The sequence below is a fragment of the Anguilla anguilla genome, chromosome 5, assembly GCF_013347855.1.
Source record: "Anguilla anguilla isolate fAngAng1 chromosome 5, fAngAng1.pri, whole genome shotgun sequence".
NCBI classification, from domain to species: Eukaryota; Metazoa; Chordata; class Actinopteri; order Anguilliformes; family Anguillidae; genus Anguilla; species Anguilla anguilla.
Genome location: NC_049205.1, coordinates 37517182 through 37532510, shown reverse-complemented (window position 1 = coordinate 37532510; position 15329 = coordinate 37517182). Strand labels below are relative to the sequence as shown.

At 49.4% G+C, this 15329-nt stretch overlaps 1 protein-coding gene across 1 annotated transcript in view; it reads left to right on the top strand.

Moving 5' to 3' along the window:
* Window positions 1-15329, top strand: part of igdcc4 (immunoglobulin superfamily, DCC subclass, member 4) — a 58571-nt gene extending 43242 nt beyond the window's left edge. Inside the window, exons 13-21 of the mRNA XM_035419506.1 lie at window positions 289-472; window positions 725-852; window positions 1449-1619; window positions 2138-2278; window positions 4216-4318; window positions 8515-8740; window positions 12505-12669; window positions 14790-14946; window positions 15046-15329. Coding sequence (XP_035275397.1) covers window positions 289-472; window positions 725-852; window positions 1449-1619; window positions 2138-2278; window positions 4216-4318; window positions 8515-8740; window positions 12505-12669; window positions 14790-14946; window positions 15046-15329 — 1559 coding nt within the window. The remainder of the gene's footprint in view (window positions 1-288; window positions 473-724; window positions 853-1448; window positions 1620-2137; window positions 2279-4215; window positions 4319-8514; window positions 8741-12504; window positions 12670-14789; window positions 14947-15045) is intronic.

Here is a 15329-nt window from a genome sequence, read left to right as displayed (position 1 = left end):
GCTGAGCCTCAGGTTTGTGAGCGTGAGCCTTAAGTGTGTCGCAGATGAGCCTCAGGTGTGTCGAAGGTGAGCCTCAGGTGTGTCGTGGGTGAGCCTCAGGTGTGTCGTGGGTGCGCCTCAGGCGTGTCGCAGGTGAGCCTCAGGTGTGTCGCGGGTGAGCCTCAGGTTTGTGAGCGTGAGCCTCAGGTGTGTTGCAGGTGAGCCTCAGATGTGTGAGTGTGAGCCTCAGGTGTGTCGTGGGTGAGCCTCAGGTGTGCCACAGGCGCGTGATGTGCTGCGCTCTCTCAGTCCCTCCGCAGGGCTTCCTGCCCCCCATGCCCCCCAGCATCGTGCAGGCCTCGGCCAACAGCTCCACGTCCATCTGGCTGCGCTGGGAGAAGCCGCGCTCCAGCAACGTCCGCATCATCAAGTACACGGTGCGCTGCAGCCCCGCCGGCCTGCGCAACGCCTCGCTGGTGTCCTACTACACCAGGTCAGGCCCCGCCCCTTTTACACTCTCATATAGTTAACATCAATACCCTGGGTTTCTGTGTGTTTTAGTCTCAGGAAAGAATGTGTGGGTAAATGGATTTCAAGTTTCTAAAGAAATTTCACATGGATTCAATCTGTCTCTCTCACTCCCTCTCCCTCCCCCTCTCTCTCTCTGTTTCACACGCACACACATACACACGCACACATGCATGCACACATGCACACACACGCACACACACACACACACACACAGCTCTGCCCTGGAGATCCTGCTGGGGGCTCTGAAACCCTTCACGCGGTACGAGCTGGCGGTGCAGTCCAACGGGCTGGAGGTGGACGGGCCCTTCAGCAACACGGTGGAGCAGTCCACCTTCTCCGACCGTGAGTACCGGGTCATGTGACCGGGGGGCTGTGGCAGCACACCCCTGAACACACGGTCAGGAGAGGCCATTTTGCAGTACTACTGTGCAAGACTCCCAGTCTGGACTATTATACACTGGTTGTGTCTGGGGATGCACACGTCCAATCATATGTAGGGCAACTGCCCCTGTGTTTTGTAGTTGTCCATGACCATGAAATGCGCTTTTGTACGTTGCTTTGGATAAAAGCGTCTGCCAAATAAATATAATGTAATGTAATGCAGGCATTCACTGCTGGCTTGATCACAGTGCAGTGTGAATGAATATTACATTACATTACAGGCATTTAGCAGACGCTCTTATCCAGAGCGACTTACACAACTTTTTACATAGCATTTTACATTGTATCCATTTATACAGCTGGATATATACTGAAGCAATGCAGGTTAAGTACCTTGCTCAAGGGTACAACGGCAGTGTCCTTACCCGGGAATCGAACCTGCGACCTTTCGGTTACAAGCCCAGTTCCTTACCCACTGTGCCACACTCCGAATACAAGCCCCGATCCTCTGGTAAAGCCTCCCCCTTTTCTCCCCTCTCCCCGCCTCTGCTCCGCAGGCCCCTCCACTCCCCCTGACGACCTCCAGGTCAGCGCCCTGGACTCCAGCACCGTGCTGATCAGCTGGCGCCCCCCTGTGGAGTCCAACGGGATCATCGTGGAGTACAGGATCCTGTACAGCGGCAACGGCAGCCTGCCGGACCACCAGTGGAGCTCTCTGTCCTGCCACGGTGCGTTCGCGCGTAGCGTCTGCGTTCCCGTGCGTCTGCGTCACACCGCAACGCGCGTGTCTGAGAAGTGCCCACTGAACCTTGGGTAACTGCATTTCACATAAAGATTCAAAGTGCTTTATATGCATGACATCTGATAATGGAGAAGTTACAGAGTGGTGCGATTGCATATGTACTTATGCACATACACATACATGTATACGTACACACATAAATGTTAATAATAATAACACGCTAATGACGCAAGAGTAAGAGCCACAATAACAACAGTGTGTTGAATCTAGGCATGTTTGAGTATGCGCATGTATGAATGCATGTAACTGTGTGTTTGTGTGAAAGTGTGTGTGTGCGTGAATGCGTTTTTCTGTTCAGTGGTACGCTAGTACCTTTTATATCCCACCTCATTTTATATCCCCAAACGTGTTTTGTGATATTGAAAATCGATCCCCTCTCTTACCTTCATTCCCACCTCTTGTTCCGCCTTCTCTCTCTCTTTCTCCTTCTCTCTCTCTTTCCAGGAAGCATCACCAGTACTGAGGTGCAGGGCTTGCAAAGCAGCACTTACTACTTCTTCAAGATCGGGGCCTATACCTACGTGGGGGCGGGGCCATTTTCGGCTGTGAAGGATGTTCACACGCCACCGGAGAGATACGATGAGAGTGCGCGGTGTTCTGTGATTTTTCTGCGCGTGCGTCTGTGTATGTACAGTACAGGCCAAAAGTATTAGGACAACTGTGGTTTCTTTAAAAAAAAACAAAAAAAAAAAAAACCTCCAGGAAGAGAAGAATTCAGGTCATTTATGCACATTTATTCAATAGCGGACCAACATACAAGCATTTTTATTCAATTTCTACCCACAATAACGTACAAAGATGGGTTTTGGGTCAAAAATAATCTTTGACATAACCTCCTCCAAAAAGGGTCTTTTGGCTTTAATTCCTGCTAAACAAACTCTTGGAAATCTGTGTAATCATTTTGTAAAGAGGGAGGTGGAGGGGAGGGAGGGTGGTGGAAGGGTAGTTAAATTGAGTGAAATCTTATCTACCTTAGATTGCCTAATCCCTTTGGCCTGTTCTGTATGTTCACTCGTGTCTGCGTATGCACTTGCTTGTATCCCCGCTTAGTTCTTCAGTTGCAGTTGGCAGAATTTCACATCACACATGCCAGCTCACACGCGTGCACACCTGCGCGTACTCTTTTGAGAGGCCTGGAAGAAAAGCAGACAGTGAGGCAGAGGCCATCAGTTGGGAGTACTGAGGAGAAACCGCCACGTGCTGTGGTCACGTCTTTTCCCTCCCCCCCCCACCTACCCGCCTCCGCCAAGCAGCAGGACAGCCTGCATCCAGACAGTTCAATCAGGATCTCACTGTGTAGGGTACAGTGATCTCGACATCCGCCAGCTTTTCCACTCCCTGCTCCCCGTGTTAAAGGAGCTTTTTCACTTTCTGCAGGAAGGCAGGTTAATTGGGGACTCAGGCAGGAAGGCAGGTTAATTGGGGACTCAGGCAGGGAGGCAGGTTAACTAGGGACTCAGGCAGGAAGGCTGTTTAACTAGGGACTCAGGCAGGGAGGCAGGTTAACTAGGGACTCAGGCTGGGAGGCAGGTTAACTAGGGACTCAGGCTGGAAGGCAGGTTAACTAGGGACTCAGGCAGGGAGGCAGGTTAACTGGGGACTCAGGCAGGGAGGCTGTTTAACTAGGGACTCAGGCAGGAAGGCAGGTTAACTAGGGACTCAGGCAGGAAGGCAGGTTAACTAGGGACTCAGGCAGGGAGGCTGTTTAACTAGGGACTCAAGCAGGAAGGCAGGTTAACTGGGGACTCAGGCAGGGAGGCAGGTTAACTGGGGACTCAGGCAGGAAGGCTGGTTAACTAGGGACTCAGGCAGGGAGGCTGTTTAACTAAGGACTCAGGCAGGGAGGCAGGTTAACTAGGGACTCAGGCAGGAAGGCTGTTTAACTAGGGACTCAGGCAGGAAGGCAGGTTAACTAGGGACTCAGGCAGGGAGGCAGGTTAACTAGGGACTCAGGCAGGGAGGGTTCTACACTGTGACGCGTTTGATGTGCATTTGCATATTGGCCACATCAAGTCTCCCCATCCTTGCCAGTATCTGGGCGAGCGTTTCCTGGTGGTGGGTTGGAGGAGAGGTTGGGGGGGGGGGGGATTGCCATCTGTCTCCCCCAACCTCACCAGAATTACTGCCAGAGGAGACAGATATGCCCATCGCTGATGCCCAATTAATATCTCTCCTCCCGGGCGTGTGAAGTGGTCTCGGCAGAGCTCCCCAAACTGACAGCCGGAGAGGGGGAGGAGGGAGCTGACTGTACCCCAGAGCCCGGTGGTGCTGGTGGGGGAACGAGCGGAGCGGCTTCTGGCCTTGCAGCTTACATGCAAACCCAGGCTTTTGAACGATTTGAACGCGTGGTGTTATTTTCGAGGAAGCGCTTCTGTCGGCATAAACACTCCCATTAGCATACTCCTCTGAAATATGTGTCGAGTTCTGCGTGAGTCAGCCCTCCCGCCCTCTGTTTTTTGCAATGATGAGTGTGGTTCTCTGTGCGGTGACTCTCTCTCTCTCCCTTCCCCGCCCCCCTGCAGAGCTGAACGTTCACTCGATGACGGGCATCATCGTGGGGGTGTGTCTGGGGCTGCTCTGCATCCTCCTGTGCATGTGCATCAGCTTCCGCAGCGGCAAGGCCAGGTGAGCCCCGCCCCTGTCGTCATCTCGCCCTGCCCCCCCCCTCCCCCCTCCCCCCCCCCCCCCCCCCCCCCCCCCCCCCGTCATCTCGCTCCGCCCCCTCAGGTCAATACCCTAGGGAACACTCATCCAGAAAATTACCTAAACATTATCAAACAAAAGTACTGCAACCTTAAAAGCATACTGTTTTACCTCAGACCTTTACTGACTGACTTCCTGATGAACACCCACTTATTTCTGAGCCTTTCAGTTAAATATTTAGCAGCCCGAATTCACAGAAGTAATTTTGCAGGCAGTTTTAAGATCCCAGGAAATGTCACTTAATGGCTGCTTGTTAAGTCTTGAATTTGTTTCGAGTGGAATTTTGAAAAAAGAGCAACTGAAAAGAGACATGCTGCAAAATGACAAAAAAATTTAGTTTCAGTGTGTGTCTGTGTGCGTGTGTGCATGCGTGCAGTAGGGAAGGCGCAAAAATATTAGATAGTTTGCACCCTGATTGAGTGAAAGACATAGATGGGTGGTCTTGGCCTATTAAAAAATCTGTACCATTAATGAGGATGGGGTTTACAACAAAAGGATTATCTGCTGAATATTGACTGTGTTTAGCAGGGTTATCAGCAAGTGTAATTCGAGTCTATGCAGTGCATTAGATTGTTTGGAATATCACGATTTGTGCAAGACTCTGTATCCGTATCTTAAGGTCACACACTTGACACGAATCATTTTTATTAACTCAGATAGCAGCCTTGTCTTGCGCACACTCTCCCACGGAGTTTTAAATCTTTCCCTGTTCTTTGTTGTGTGCATTGACTAGAAGAGATGCGAGACCCTTTTCATTTATTTGTATCATGTATTTATGTCTTCGTCCCCTCCGCGCACTCTGCAAAGAAGAAAAACAGACGGTTTCATCCTTCATCCGTCTCAAAAGATGGGTACTCCGCACAGCATTTGAGCGTTATTGCTGGTTAATTTTTTTCATTATGAAGTGCTTCTTTTTAATGTCCATTGTGATGAATGGAGGTCGAAGGCTCGAGTACCGTTTTTTAAAAATGTGAATACGGGGTCCCTTGTCTGCTGTAGCAGACGGAGCTTGGTTAAGGGAGTGCAAGGTCTGAGACGGCGAGGAAACCGTGAGACAGTGAAGATGCACCCGCAGACAGACAGCGCATACAGACCGGTAACAAAGTGAGACATAGCAGAGCGATAGGGCAGTGAGGCATGGGTTAGGGAGACAAAGCACGACACTGATATGAGATAATAATGAGACATACAGCACAGTGAGATAATGAGACAAACATCACAGTGAGATGCTGTAATAATGAGACATACAGCACAGTGAGATACTGTAATAATGAGACATGTAGCACAGTGAGATAATAATGAGACATACAGCACAGTGAGATAATGAGACAAACATCACAGTGAGATGCTGTAATAATGAGACATACAGCACAGTGAGATACTGTAATAATGAGACATGTAGCACAGTGAGATAATAATGAGACATACAGCACAGTGAGATAATGAGACAAACATCACAGTGAGATGCTGTAATAATGAGACATACAGCACAGTGAGATACTGTAATAATGAGACATACAACACAGTGAGATAATGAGACATACAGCGCAATGAGATAATGAGACATACAGCACAGTGAGATAATAATGAGACAAACAGCACAGTGAGATAATAATGAGACAAACAGCACAGTGAGATAATAATGAGACATACAGTACAGTGAGATAATAATGAGACATACAGCACAGTGAGATAATAACGAGACATGTAGCACAATGAGATGACAATGAGACATACAGCACAGTGAGATAACAATGAGACATACAGCACAGTGAGATAACGAGACATACAGCACAGTGAGATAACGAGACATACAGCACAGTGAGATAATAACGAGACATACAGCACAGTGAGATGACAATGAGACATACAGCACAGTGAGAGAATAATGAGACATACAGCACAGTGAGATAATGAGACATACAGCACAGTGAGATAACGAGACATACAGCACAGTGAGATAACGAGACATACAGCACAGTGAGATAATAACGAGACATACAGCACAGTGAGATAATGAGACATACAGCACAGTGAGATGACAATGAGACATACAGCACAGTGAGAGAATAATGAGACATACAGCACAGTGAGATAATGAGACATACAGCACAGTGAGACAGTAATGAGACATACAGCACAGTGAGGTAACAATGAGACATACAGCACAGTGAGATAATGAGACATACAGCACAGTGAGATAATAATGAGACATACAGCACAGTGAGATACTGTAATGAGACATACAGCACAGTGAGATAATGAGACATACAGCACAGTGAGATAATAATGAGACATACAGCACAATGAGATGACAATGAGACAAATAGCACAATGAGATGACAATGAGACATACAGCACAGTGAGATAATAATGAGACATACAGCACAGTGAGATAATGACATACAGCACAGTGAGATAACGAGACATACAGCACAGTGAGATAACGAGACATACAGCACAGTGAGATAATGAGACATACAGCACAGTGAGATAATAATGAGACATACAGCACAATAAGATGACAATGAGACATACAGCACAGTGAGATAATGAGACATACAGCACAGTGAGATAATGAGACATACAGCACAGTGAGATACTGTAATAATGAGACATACAGCACAATGAGATGACAATGAGACATACAGCACAGTGAGATAATAATGAGACATACAGCACAGTGAGATAATGACATACAGCACAGTGAGATACTGTAATAATGAGACATACAGCACAGTGAGATAATGAGACATACAGCACAGTGAGATAATAATGAGACATACAGCACAGTGAGATAACGAGACATACAGCACAGTGAGATAACGAGACATACAGCACAGTGAGATAATGAGACATACAGCACAGTGAGATAATAACGAGACATACAGCACAGTGAGATAATGAGACATACAGCACAGTGAGATAACGAGACATACAGCACAGTGAGATAATGAGACATACAGCACAGTGAGATAATAATGAGACATACAGCACAATAAGATGACAATGAGACATACAGCACAGTGAGATAATGAGACATACAGCACAGTGAGATAATGAGACATACAGCACAGTGAGATACTGTAATAATGAGACATACAGCACAGTGAGGTAATGAGACATACAGCACAGTGAGATACTGTAATAATGAGACATACAGCACAGTGAGATACTGTAATAATGAGACATACAGCACAGTGAGATACTGTAATAATGAGACATACAGCACAGTGAGATACTGTAATAATGAGACATACAGCACAGTGAGGTAATGAGACATACAGCACAATGAGATGACAATGAGACATACAGTACAGTGAGATAATAATGACACACACAGCACAGTGAGATAATAATGACACACACAGCACAGTGAGAGAATAATGAGACATACAGCACTGTGAGACATAGTGAGACATACAGCACAGTGAGATAATGAGACAAACAGCACATTGAGATAATGAGACATACCGCACTGTGAGTCATAGTGAGACAGTGGAGTGAGACTCGGGGAGACACAGCACAGCAACGCACGGTGCGACACGACGAGGCACAAATCACAGCGAAACGAGCGGGAGCGTGCTCGCGTAGGCCGTCCGCTTCCCATGACGGACTGTTCCGGTCCACATTAAACGCCGCTTCGCTCTGCCCCATTCCAAGGGCTCTGGTTAAAATGTTTAAATTCTCTTTTAATGAGCCACGAGGTGAGAACGTCGGCCCGACGAGTAAATCACTCGGGGGGGGGGGGGGGGCGTTCCGGGAGAGCGGGAGACGGCGGCCGCGGGAGCGTCCCAGCGCACGGTGACACACGATCCTGCTCGACTCGCAGTAGATCAGATCAGCATCTGTCACCCCCGTACGAAGGCATAACTCTTTGTTACAGGCCGAGGGCGCGCCGCGATCCATAAATAGGAGCGCGCCGTTTTCGCGGGGCATATATCTCGGGAGTACATCAAAAAGCGCGGCCGGCGAGCGGCGCTTCCGCCGCGTTCTAAAGGGAAGCCGCGATATATCGGCGCCGCGTTTTACCCCCCCGTCGGCTCAAAGCGCAGCGGGTCGAGCTACGGCTAACGGGCTCCCCTCCCATCCCCCCCCCCCCCCCCACCTTCTTCCAGGGATGTTTCCGGAGGGCTGGTCCCCTCCGCCCTGCCCCCCCAGTACCGGCGAGGGCGCCCCGCCCCCGTGGCAGCCCCGGAGTGCAGGGACTGCCACGAGCTGGAGACCCTGATGTCGCCCGGGGCCCAGGACCCCGCCCCGCCCCTGGCCGAGATCACCGAGGAGCACAGCCTCATCGGGCCCGGCGGCCCCGGCGACGACGGCGGCCTGGCGCTGGAGGCCAAGGTGAGCGAGCGGCTCGCCGGGAGGCGTGTGGGGGGTCGGTTCCCATGGCAGCCCACAGACTCAGTGAGGGGAAGGAGAGCCGGTGCAGCAAACAGCCATGTCCAGAGGTGGGAAATCCAGGTTCAGAAAGTCCTCCCCAGTATTTTGCTCCAGTCACCTGAATTTGCTCATTAGCACAATCCTTTAGCAAGGTGGTAGAGCCCATTAGTGAAGTCAGCTGTTCTTGGGTGGAAGAAACGCACGGCAGGACTTTTACTCAACGACCGCTGGATTTTGACATCTGCCAGTAGCCAGATATACAATTGCAGATGCACCAACATGTGGTAGTTTGTTTGCATGAAGATGGAGTATATGTTTCCTTGCTCTCAGTTGAATTCACCTTTTTGGCTGGATATTTCCATGAATAGTAGTAGATAGAAGTGCAAGATTCTACTGCACCTTCCGCCTTTGTCCTCGTGTGTCTCTTTTGCCCAAGTTGTTTTTCAGACAGTCTTTATCGTGTAATGCTGTCCATAAATAGCTGCACCCAAATATAAACCACACAAGAAAAGGGCTCGAAGGAGAGGTTGTTCTGCAGATACCGAAATGGTGCAATTCTGGGATTGGGTACATGTGCGGGACAGTCAATCTTTCAAAGCTATTCTTGTTGCGAGCACGGTGCTAAGGGAATTCAGCTGGCGGCACCCGTGACCTCGTTTGGCAATTTTCACCGCAGTTCACCAAAATCACCTGTTCAGACCAATGCACAAGGCCTGCGCTCCCCACCAGGGGAACTCATTTCAGTGCCGTAAAACAGCACACAGACACACCTGCGGTAACCGGGGGGGACTCATTCCTGTAACGTTAAACAAAACCCGGTGGGGTGGCCAGGGACTCGTTTTAGCGCCATAAACAAGACAGGAACACCGGGGGGTAACTGGGGAACCGGTTTTTAGTGCCATAAAATGACACACAACGGTAAGAAGGGCTGGTTTTTATTCCCGTACCTCCCATGCTCACAAACACATTTAATGAGTGACCGCGTTGTACGTGACCTTCCCCTTCGCTTTAATGAAGGTTGCATACATTAAAATATGGAATAAAATATATACAAATATATGACCTTAAGCGAACGCATGTGCACTTAGCGGAGATGCGCGTGGCTTGATTACTGTGAATGTCAAGCTCCTTTTAGCATGTTTTTAGAACGTATCAAGGGACTCATCTCAAGCGTTGGGCGAGTGTCTCCTGACTCTCGGTTTGGGAGCCGTCGCCATAAACAAAGATGGTCGGCGCTTTCAGGACTCCGAGCTGCCACGGTACATTACGCAGACTGATAGCCTCGCTCGGGAACAGTTAGCATACAGTATCGCTTCGTATATCCTGTGGTTTTTGAAGTCCTGCGCGAGGAATGTACAGCGTCTACTGGCTTAACGACTTCCAGTCTTAGGGTTAGCTGTGCTGGGCTTTAGGGTGCCGGGTGTAGAGGAGCGTGCTTGGAAAGTTACGTGGGCGCACGCTTCGAATGTCGAACCTCAGTCGAGCTAAAGTCATCTACAGCGAACACAAACAAGAGTGTTTAAACTCGACCTACGTCCTTGCTCAGGTGTGCCCTTACACGGTATCGTTAATTAGTCTCGTTAATTAATCTTTTTTATTAACCCACCCCCCCCCTCCAGAGGGCAGGTTTATTACACCCTGATACATTTAGTTTATTTACAGAGCGGTCCATGACATGCTAACAAAATGAATAGCAAAAAGAGCAAATTAATTAATGAATTAATTAAATAATAATAATGTGCTGTCTCTTCCCCAGATAGCCTATCTCAAGTGGCACCTGAGTGCTTGTTATTAAAATTCTCTCCCTCCCTTTCACACCTAACCCTTATGCATGGTTGGCGGCACAAACACACAAACCGCTGTACAGATTCTGAATGAGGGTGTGATGTAAATGGTAAATGGACTGCATTTATATAGCGCTTTTATCCAAAGCGCTTTACAATTGATGCCTCTCATTCGCCAGAGCAGTTAGGGGTTAGGTGTCTTGCTCAAGGACACTTCGACACGCCCAGGGCGGGGTTTGAACCAGCAACCCTCCGACTGCCAGACAATCGGTCTTACCTCCTGAGCTATGTCGCCCCTATGATGTGTGCGAGTGACCAAGGGAAGCACATTGGAAACATCCTGAGGATGTGAAGTGAACCTGGGGAGAAAATGTTGTGAACTCACAATCGAAGCGTGCAGCGCGTGACCGTTTGCTGTGGCGAAGGGGAAAAAAATGTTTCAGCGCATTTCAGCGAAGAGTGCTATGGAGATTAGGGGCCAAGTAAATTGGTTTTGTTCAGGGGGTTAGGGTGCGAGTTTGTCCACTGTGGTGTAATCTATTTAAGAGATGAAACCAGTGGGAAGTTGAGAGTTTTGCCCCTGCTTTTCCAATTAAACGATGTTGTATTCTTGGCGATTGTTAAGCCAGAGTGAATACTGGTGCGATGTGCAGTTGGTGAGTCCAGGGCAGTTAAGTCTCCAGTTACACAAAGCTGTGCGGATAATGGGATCCAGTGACCCAGAGGGGTGGACAGCTTCTGATTTATTTCCAAAATTTGTGAACTTTTGGGCAGAGCCAAGTGGCGTGGAGATGGACATCTGGGATGTTGAGGGCACAATGTTGTTTGATATGTTTGAATCTGTGAACCCCATCCCATACCTGGGTGATGTTAGATCAGAGGTATTTGATGTTTCCTTTTCCTGGAGTCACAGCATTCCATGGACTTTTGTGAAGAGGTAAAATGATTGATTTAATCAAGTTTATTGAGTAGTCGGAAACAGAAGAACATTGAAGTTTTCTTCGGAAGATAGTTTTTTTTTTTGTTTTCTTTTTTGAAGGTGCTGCATCATGTCATTTGCATGCTGGCTATTTGTTGCATTAAAATCTGTTTTGACTCTTGGTGATGGTGTTCTGGCACATGGAAAGCGTGTCAGTAAACAGTGCAAATAAAGACGGAGATAGGCCTAGTTTGTCTTCTGCTGCACGCAGAAAAACAGACAGAGCGTCTGAACACACCAGCGCTCTGAAGCATAATGACACGCTGTGGCACTGGGACATACCCCTCCCAGTAGTCCATCTCTGGCTTTCCTTCTTTCCCTCGGAGCCTGCGAGCTGAGTTAGTATTGACTGAGGTGTCAGGGATTGGGGGGGATTGGGTATGGAGGGGGAAGGGGGGGATTGCAAATGGTCCTTGGAGAATTGAGTTATGCAGACATTTGTAATCCGATAAGGTTTGAAAGCAGGGCTATATATCTCTCTTTTTTTTTTTTTTTTTTTTTTTTTACTGGACTCGGAGCTACCATATGCACTGCTGTGGTGTGGGGTTATGTGACTGCCACTGCTGGTCGTCCCGCTCCTACAGAGAGACATTTACACCGCTTGCTGCGGTTTCTCACGTGAAGGCCTGTTTTTAAGAGACGGACGCCGGGAAGACGAAATGCTGAGTGTTTAAGTGACCGAAACTCCACAGGTCTGAAAATAATCTGTACCTGTTCTTTGGGATGACTTTCCAACAACACATCACAGGTATAAGGTCTCACGTAGCACAAGATAGTATGCATACTGTATATAGTGTACATATTCACAATACCACAGTGCATAATTTCTTGCAGTCATGCAACAATTAAGAGTGCCCAGCCATACACCACCCTCTGGTATTTCAATAGAAAAGGGTACAGATCCTGAATTTAATAATTTTTTACAATCATGCCCTCCCTCCCTCTGGCTCTGTGCCCCTCAGCCTGCTTGGAACGGGTCGGTCAGCCGAAATTGGGCCAACCGCATCACCAGGTACCGGGACACCATCACGGAGGATTCCCCTGCCCTCAGCAACGGGGCCCTGACTCCCGGGGCCAGGCTGCCCACCGAGGGGCCCCTGGACGCCCCAGCCACTGAACCCAGCACGGTGAGCGCGTATGTTTATCCTAATGTGTGTGTTTGTGCACGGACACCCGCCCACGTGAGTATGTGTTCGGGTGTGTCCTTGCGGTATAAAAGTGTGTGTGTGTGTGTGCGTGCGTGCCTGTGTGTGTGTGTGTGTGCGTGCGTGCCTGTGTGTGTGTGTGTGTGCTTGCTTGATTGTGTGTGTGTGCACGTGTGTGTGTGTGTGCTTGCTTATGTGTGTGTATGTATGTGTGTGCCTGCTTGTGTGTGTGCTTGCTTGCTTGTGTGTGTGTATTCATGTGGCGTGTGGGGGTGTGTGTGTGTGTGGTGTGTGTGCATATGTGCGTGTGCGTGTGTGTGTGTGTGTGTGGTGTGTGTGCATATGTGCGTGTGTGTGTGCTTGCTTGCTTGTGTGTGTGTATCCGTGTGGCGTGTGTGCGTGTGCGTGTGTGTGTGTGTGTGGTGTGTGTGCATATGTGCGTGTGTGTGCTTGCTTGCTTGTGTGTGTGTATCCGTGTGGCGTGTGTGTGCGTGTGCGTGTGTGTGTGTGTGGTGTGTGTGCATATGTGCGTGTGTGTGTGCTTGCTTGCTTGTGTGTGTGTATATCCGTGTGGCGTGTGGGTGTGTGTGTGTGTGGTGTGTGTACATATGTGCGTGTGTGTGCACGCATGATCGTGCATGCTCGTGTGCAGGGTCTCTCTCACTGCTTTCAGCACTGGGGGGGGGGGGGAGGGGCCAGTTATTGTATTCGAGCATCAATCATGTCCGGGGTATCATTAACACCGAACAGGGAGCCGGAGAGGAAGGAAGCCCCGCCTCCCCCCCCAAAAAAGAGCTCATTACAAGTGCAACACTCAAAGACACGTAAGAGGACTGTGAATGAAGCCCTTGATCAGCAATCACACTCACGCTGCACTCACTCAGTTTGTAAATGGAGCAAATCAGCCTGAAAAAGCAGGAAAGAAGGGATAAAAAAAAATCAATCCTCAATTTAATCTTCTTTCACACTTTTACTCCGCCGGTAATTTATTCAGATTGTGACATTCACATTGTACTCCGCTTCTGCTGAAATGGTTTTGAGATGCAGTTCGCATTAGAACAGTGCGCTTCAGTGGTCCGTATTTACATACGGGAGAAAGACACTTAGAATAACTAGGGGGGGAGAAAAAACTATTTGTGCAGCTTAACAAAACGTAAATGTTTGCGACGCACGTTTTTGTTCCAACGGCAGTTTTTTTTTTTTTTTTTTTATATACCGGCGCTTTATTTTAAAAGGATTTTGATTTACTGAATCAGTTCCAGGTGTCCGTCAGTGTGGTTTAAATTGCTGTGTGATACCGTATCTGGAGATCCTGACCTTCACTGATCGCAAATCAATGAGTTTCCTGGTATGCTGGCAGTGTACAAAAACAACTGGACGGTAAATAGCACCGGCTGTCTAGGTTCTTTCCCTACCTGATAATGCTGTGACAAGGGCTTGACAGATTCAGCCAAACAGTGTATATTTCTATATTTGCATTTTTAATTCAAACAATAATTTCTATAGTTGGGAATTAAAATTGTACATGGATTCTAATAGTACTGATGAAATATTACCCAGTGAAAGTGGCTCTCTGTCCACTTATTAATTTATTTATATTATTTACATCTATCAACTCAGTGGCTTAAAAAAGCCTTCAAATTAATTTTAGGCTCCAACTATCTGTACACACACACGCGTACACACACGCATGCACACACACCCACACATGCAGAGTGTGCATTGCATGACAAACCATTTCGCTTTTTAAACTCTATGCTATTACAGCTGTATTTTTCTCTGAACCGTGTTAAATTGGTGGTGCCACTGGGGAGGAGCTTGAAGAACTGAAAGAATGCTCTCTGGAAACACCATTGCTTCCATTGCCCACATGAGTGTGGATGACAGCTCTTTATCGCATGTTGTACAAAGAAACGCGCGTTGTTTCATAGATCGTTTGGTAGAATGTGTGCTTCCTGCAGAATCTACGCCAGACAGGATTACCAGATAGACCCCAGGACACGAGGTGAAAAGTGTTAAAATGAGGAGGGCTTTTCCTGTGTGTCTCTCTTCCCTCACGCACGGTCTGTCTCTCTGTCCTTGCGTCCGTCCCTGTCCTGCAGGCCGAGCCCGAGGAGAGGCTGTACCCCTCCCTGTGCAGTAACCAGGTGGAGGCCGACGTGATCGTCCACTCGGAGCTCTCCGATCCGGAGGGGGAGGGGGACACCGAGAGCGACGGCGACGAGGAGGGCCCCTTCGGGGGCGGGGCCCCACCCAAACGCCCCGCCCCCGCCGCGGCCCCCGCCGCCGCCAGCCCGGGGGAGGACCCTAAGGAAGCGCAGCCGGCGGCGCCGGCCCCGTCCAGCCCCGCCCCGGAAGCGCCGACCAATCGCAGCGGGCCGCAGCAGGAGGGCGGGGCGGGGCCGGCGGGGACCGCGGACAGCAGGTGGACGCAGCAGCCCGCCTCCCCGGCGGGGGCGGGGCTGGCCAACGGCTTCCACGCCCACCAGCCGCTGGAGAACGGCGACTCCTTCCAGCCCGGGAGCGGGCGCCCGCGCTGCGGGAAGGGGCTCCCCCTGGAGCTCCCGCCGGCGGCGTCCCCCTTCGCCGGCTCCGCCCTGGTCCACCCCGCCTCGGCCGCGCACAGCTACCTGTGCCCCTGA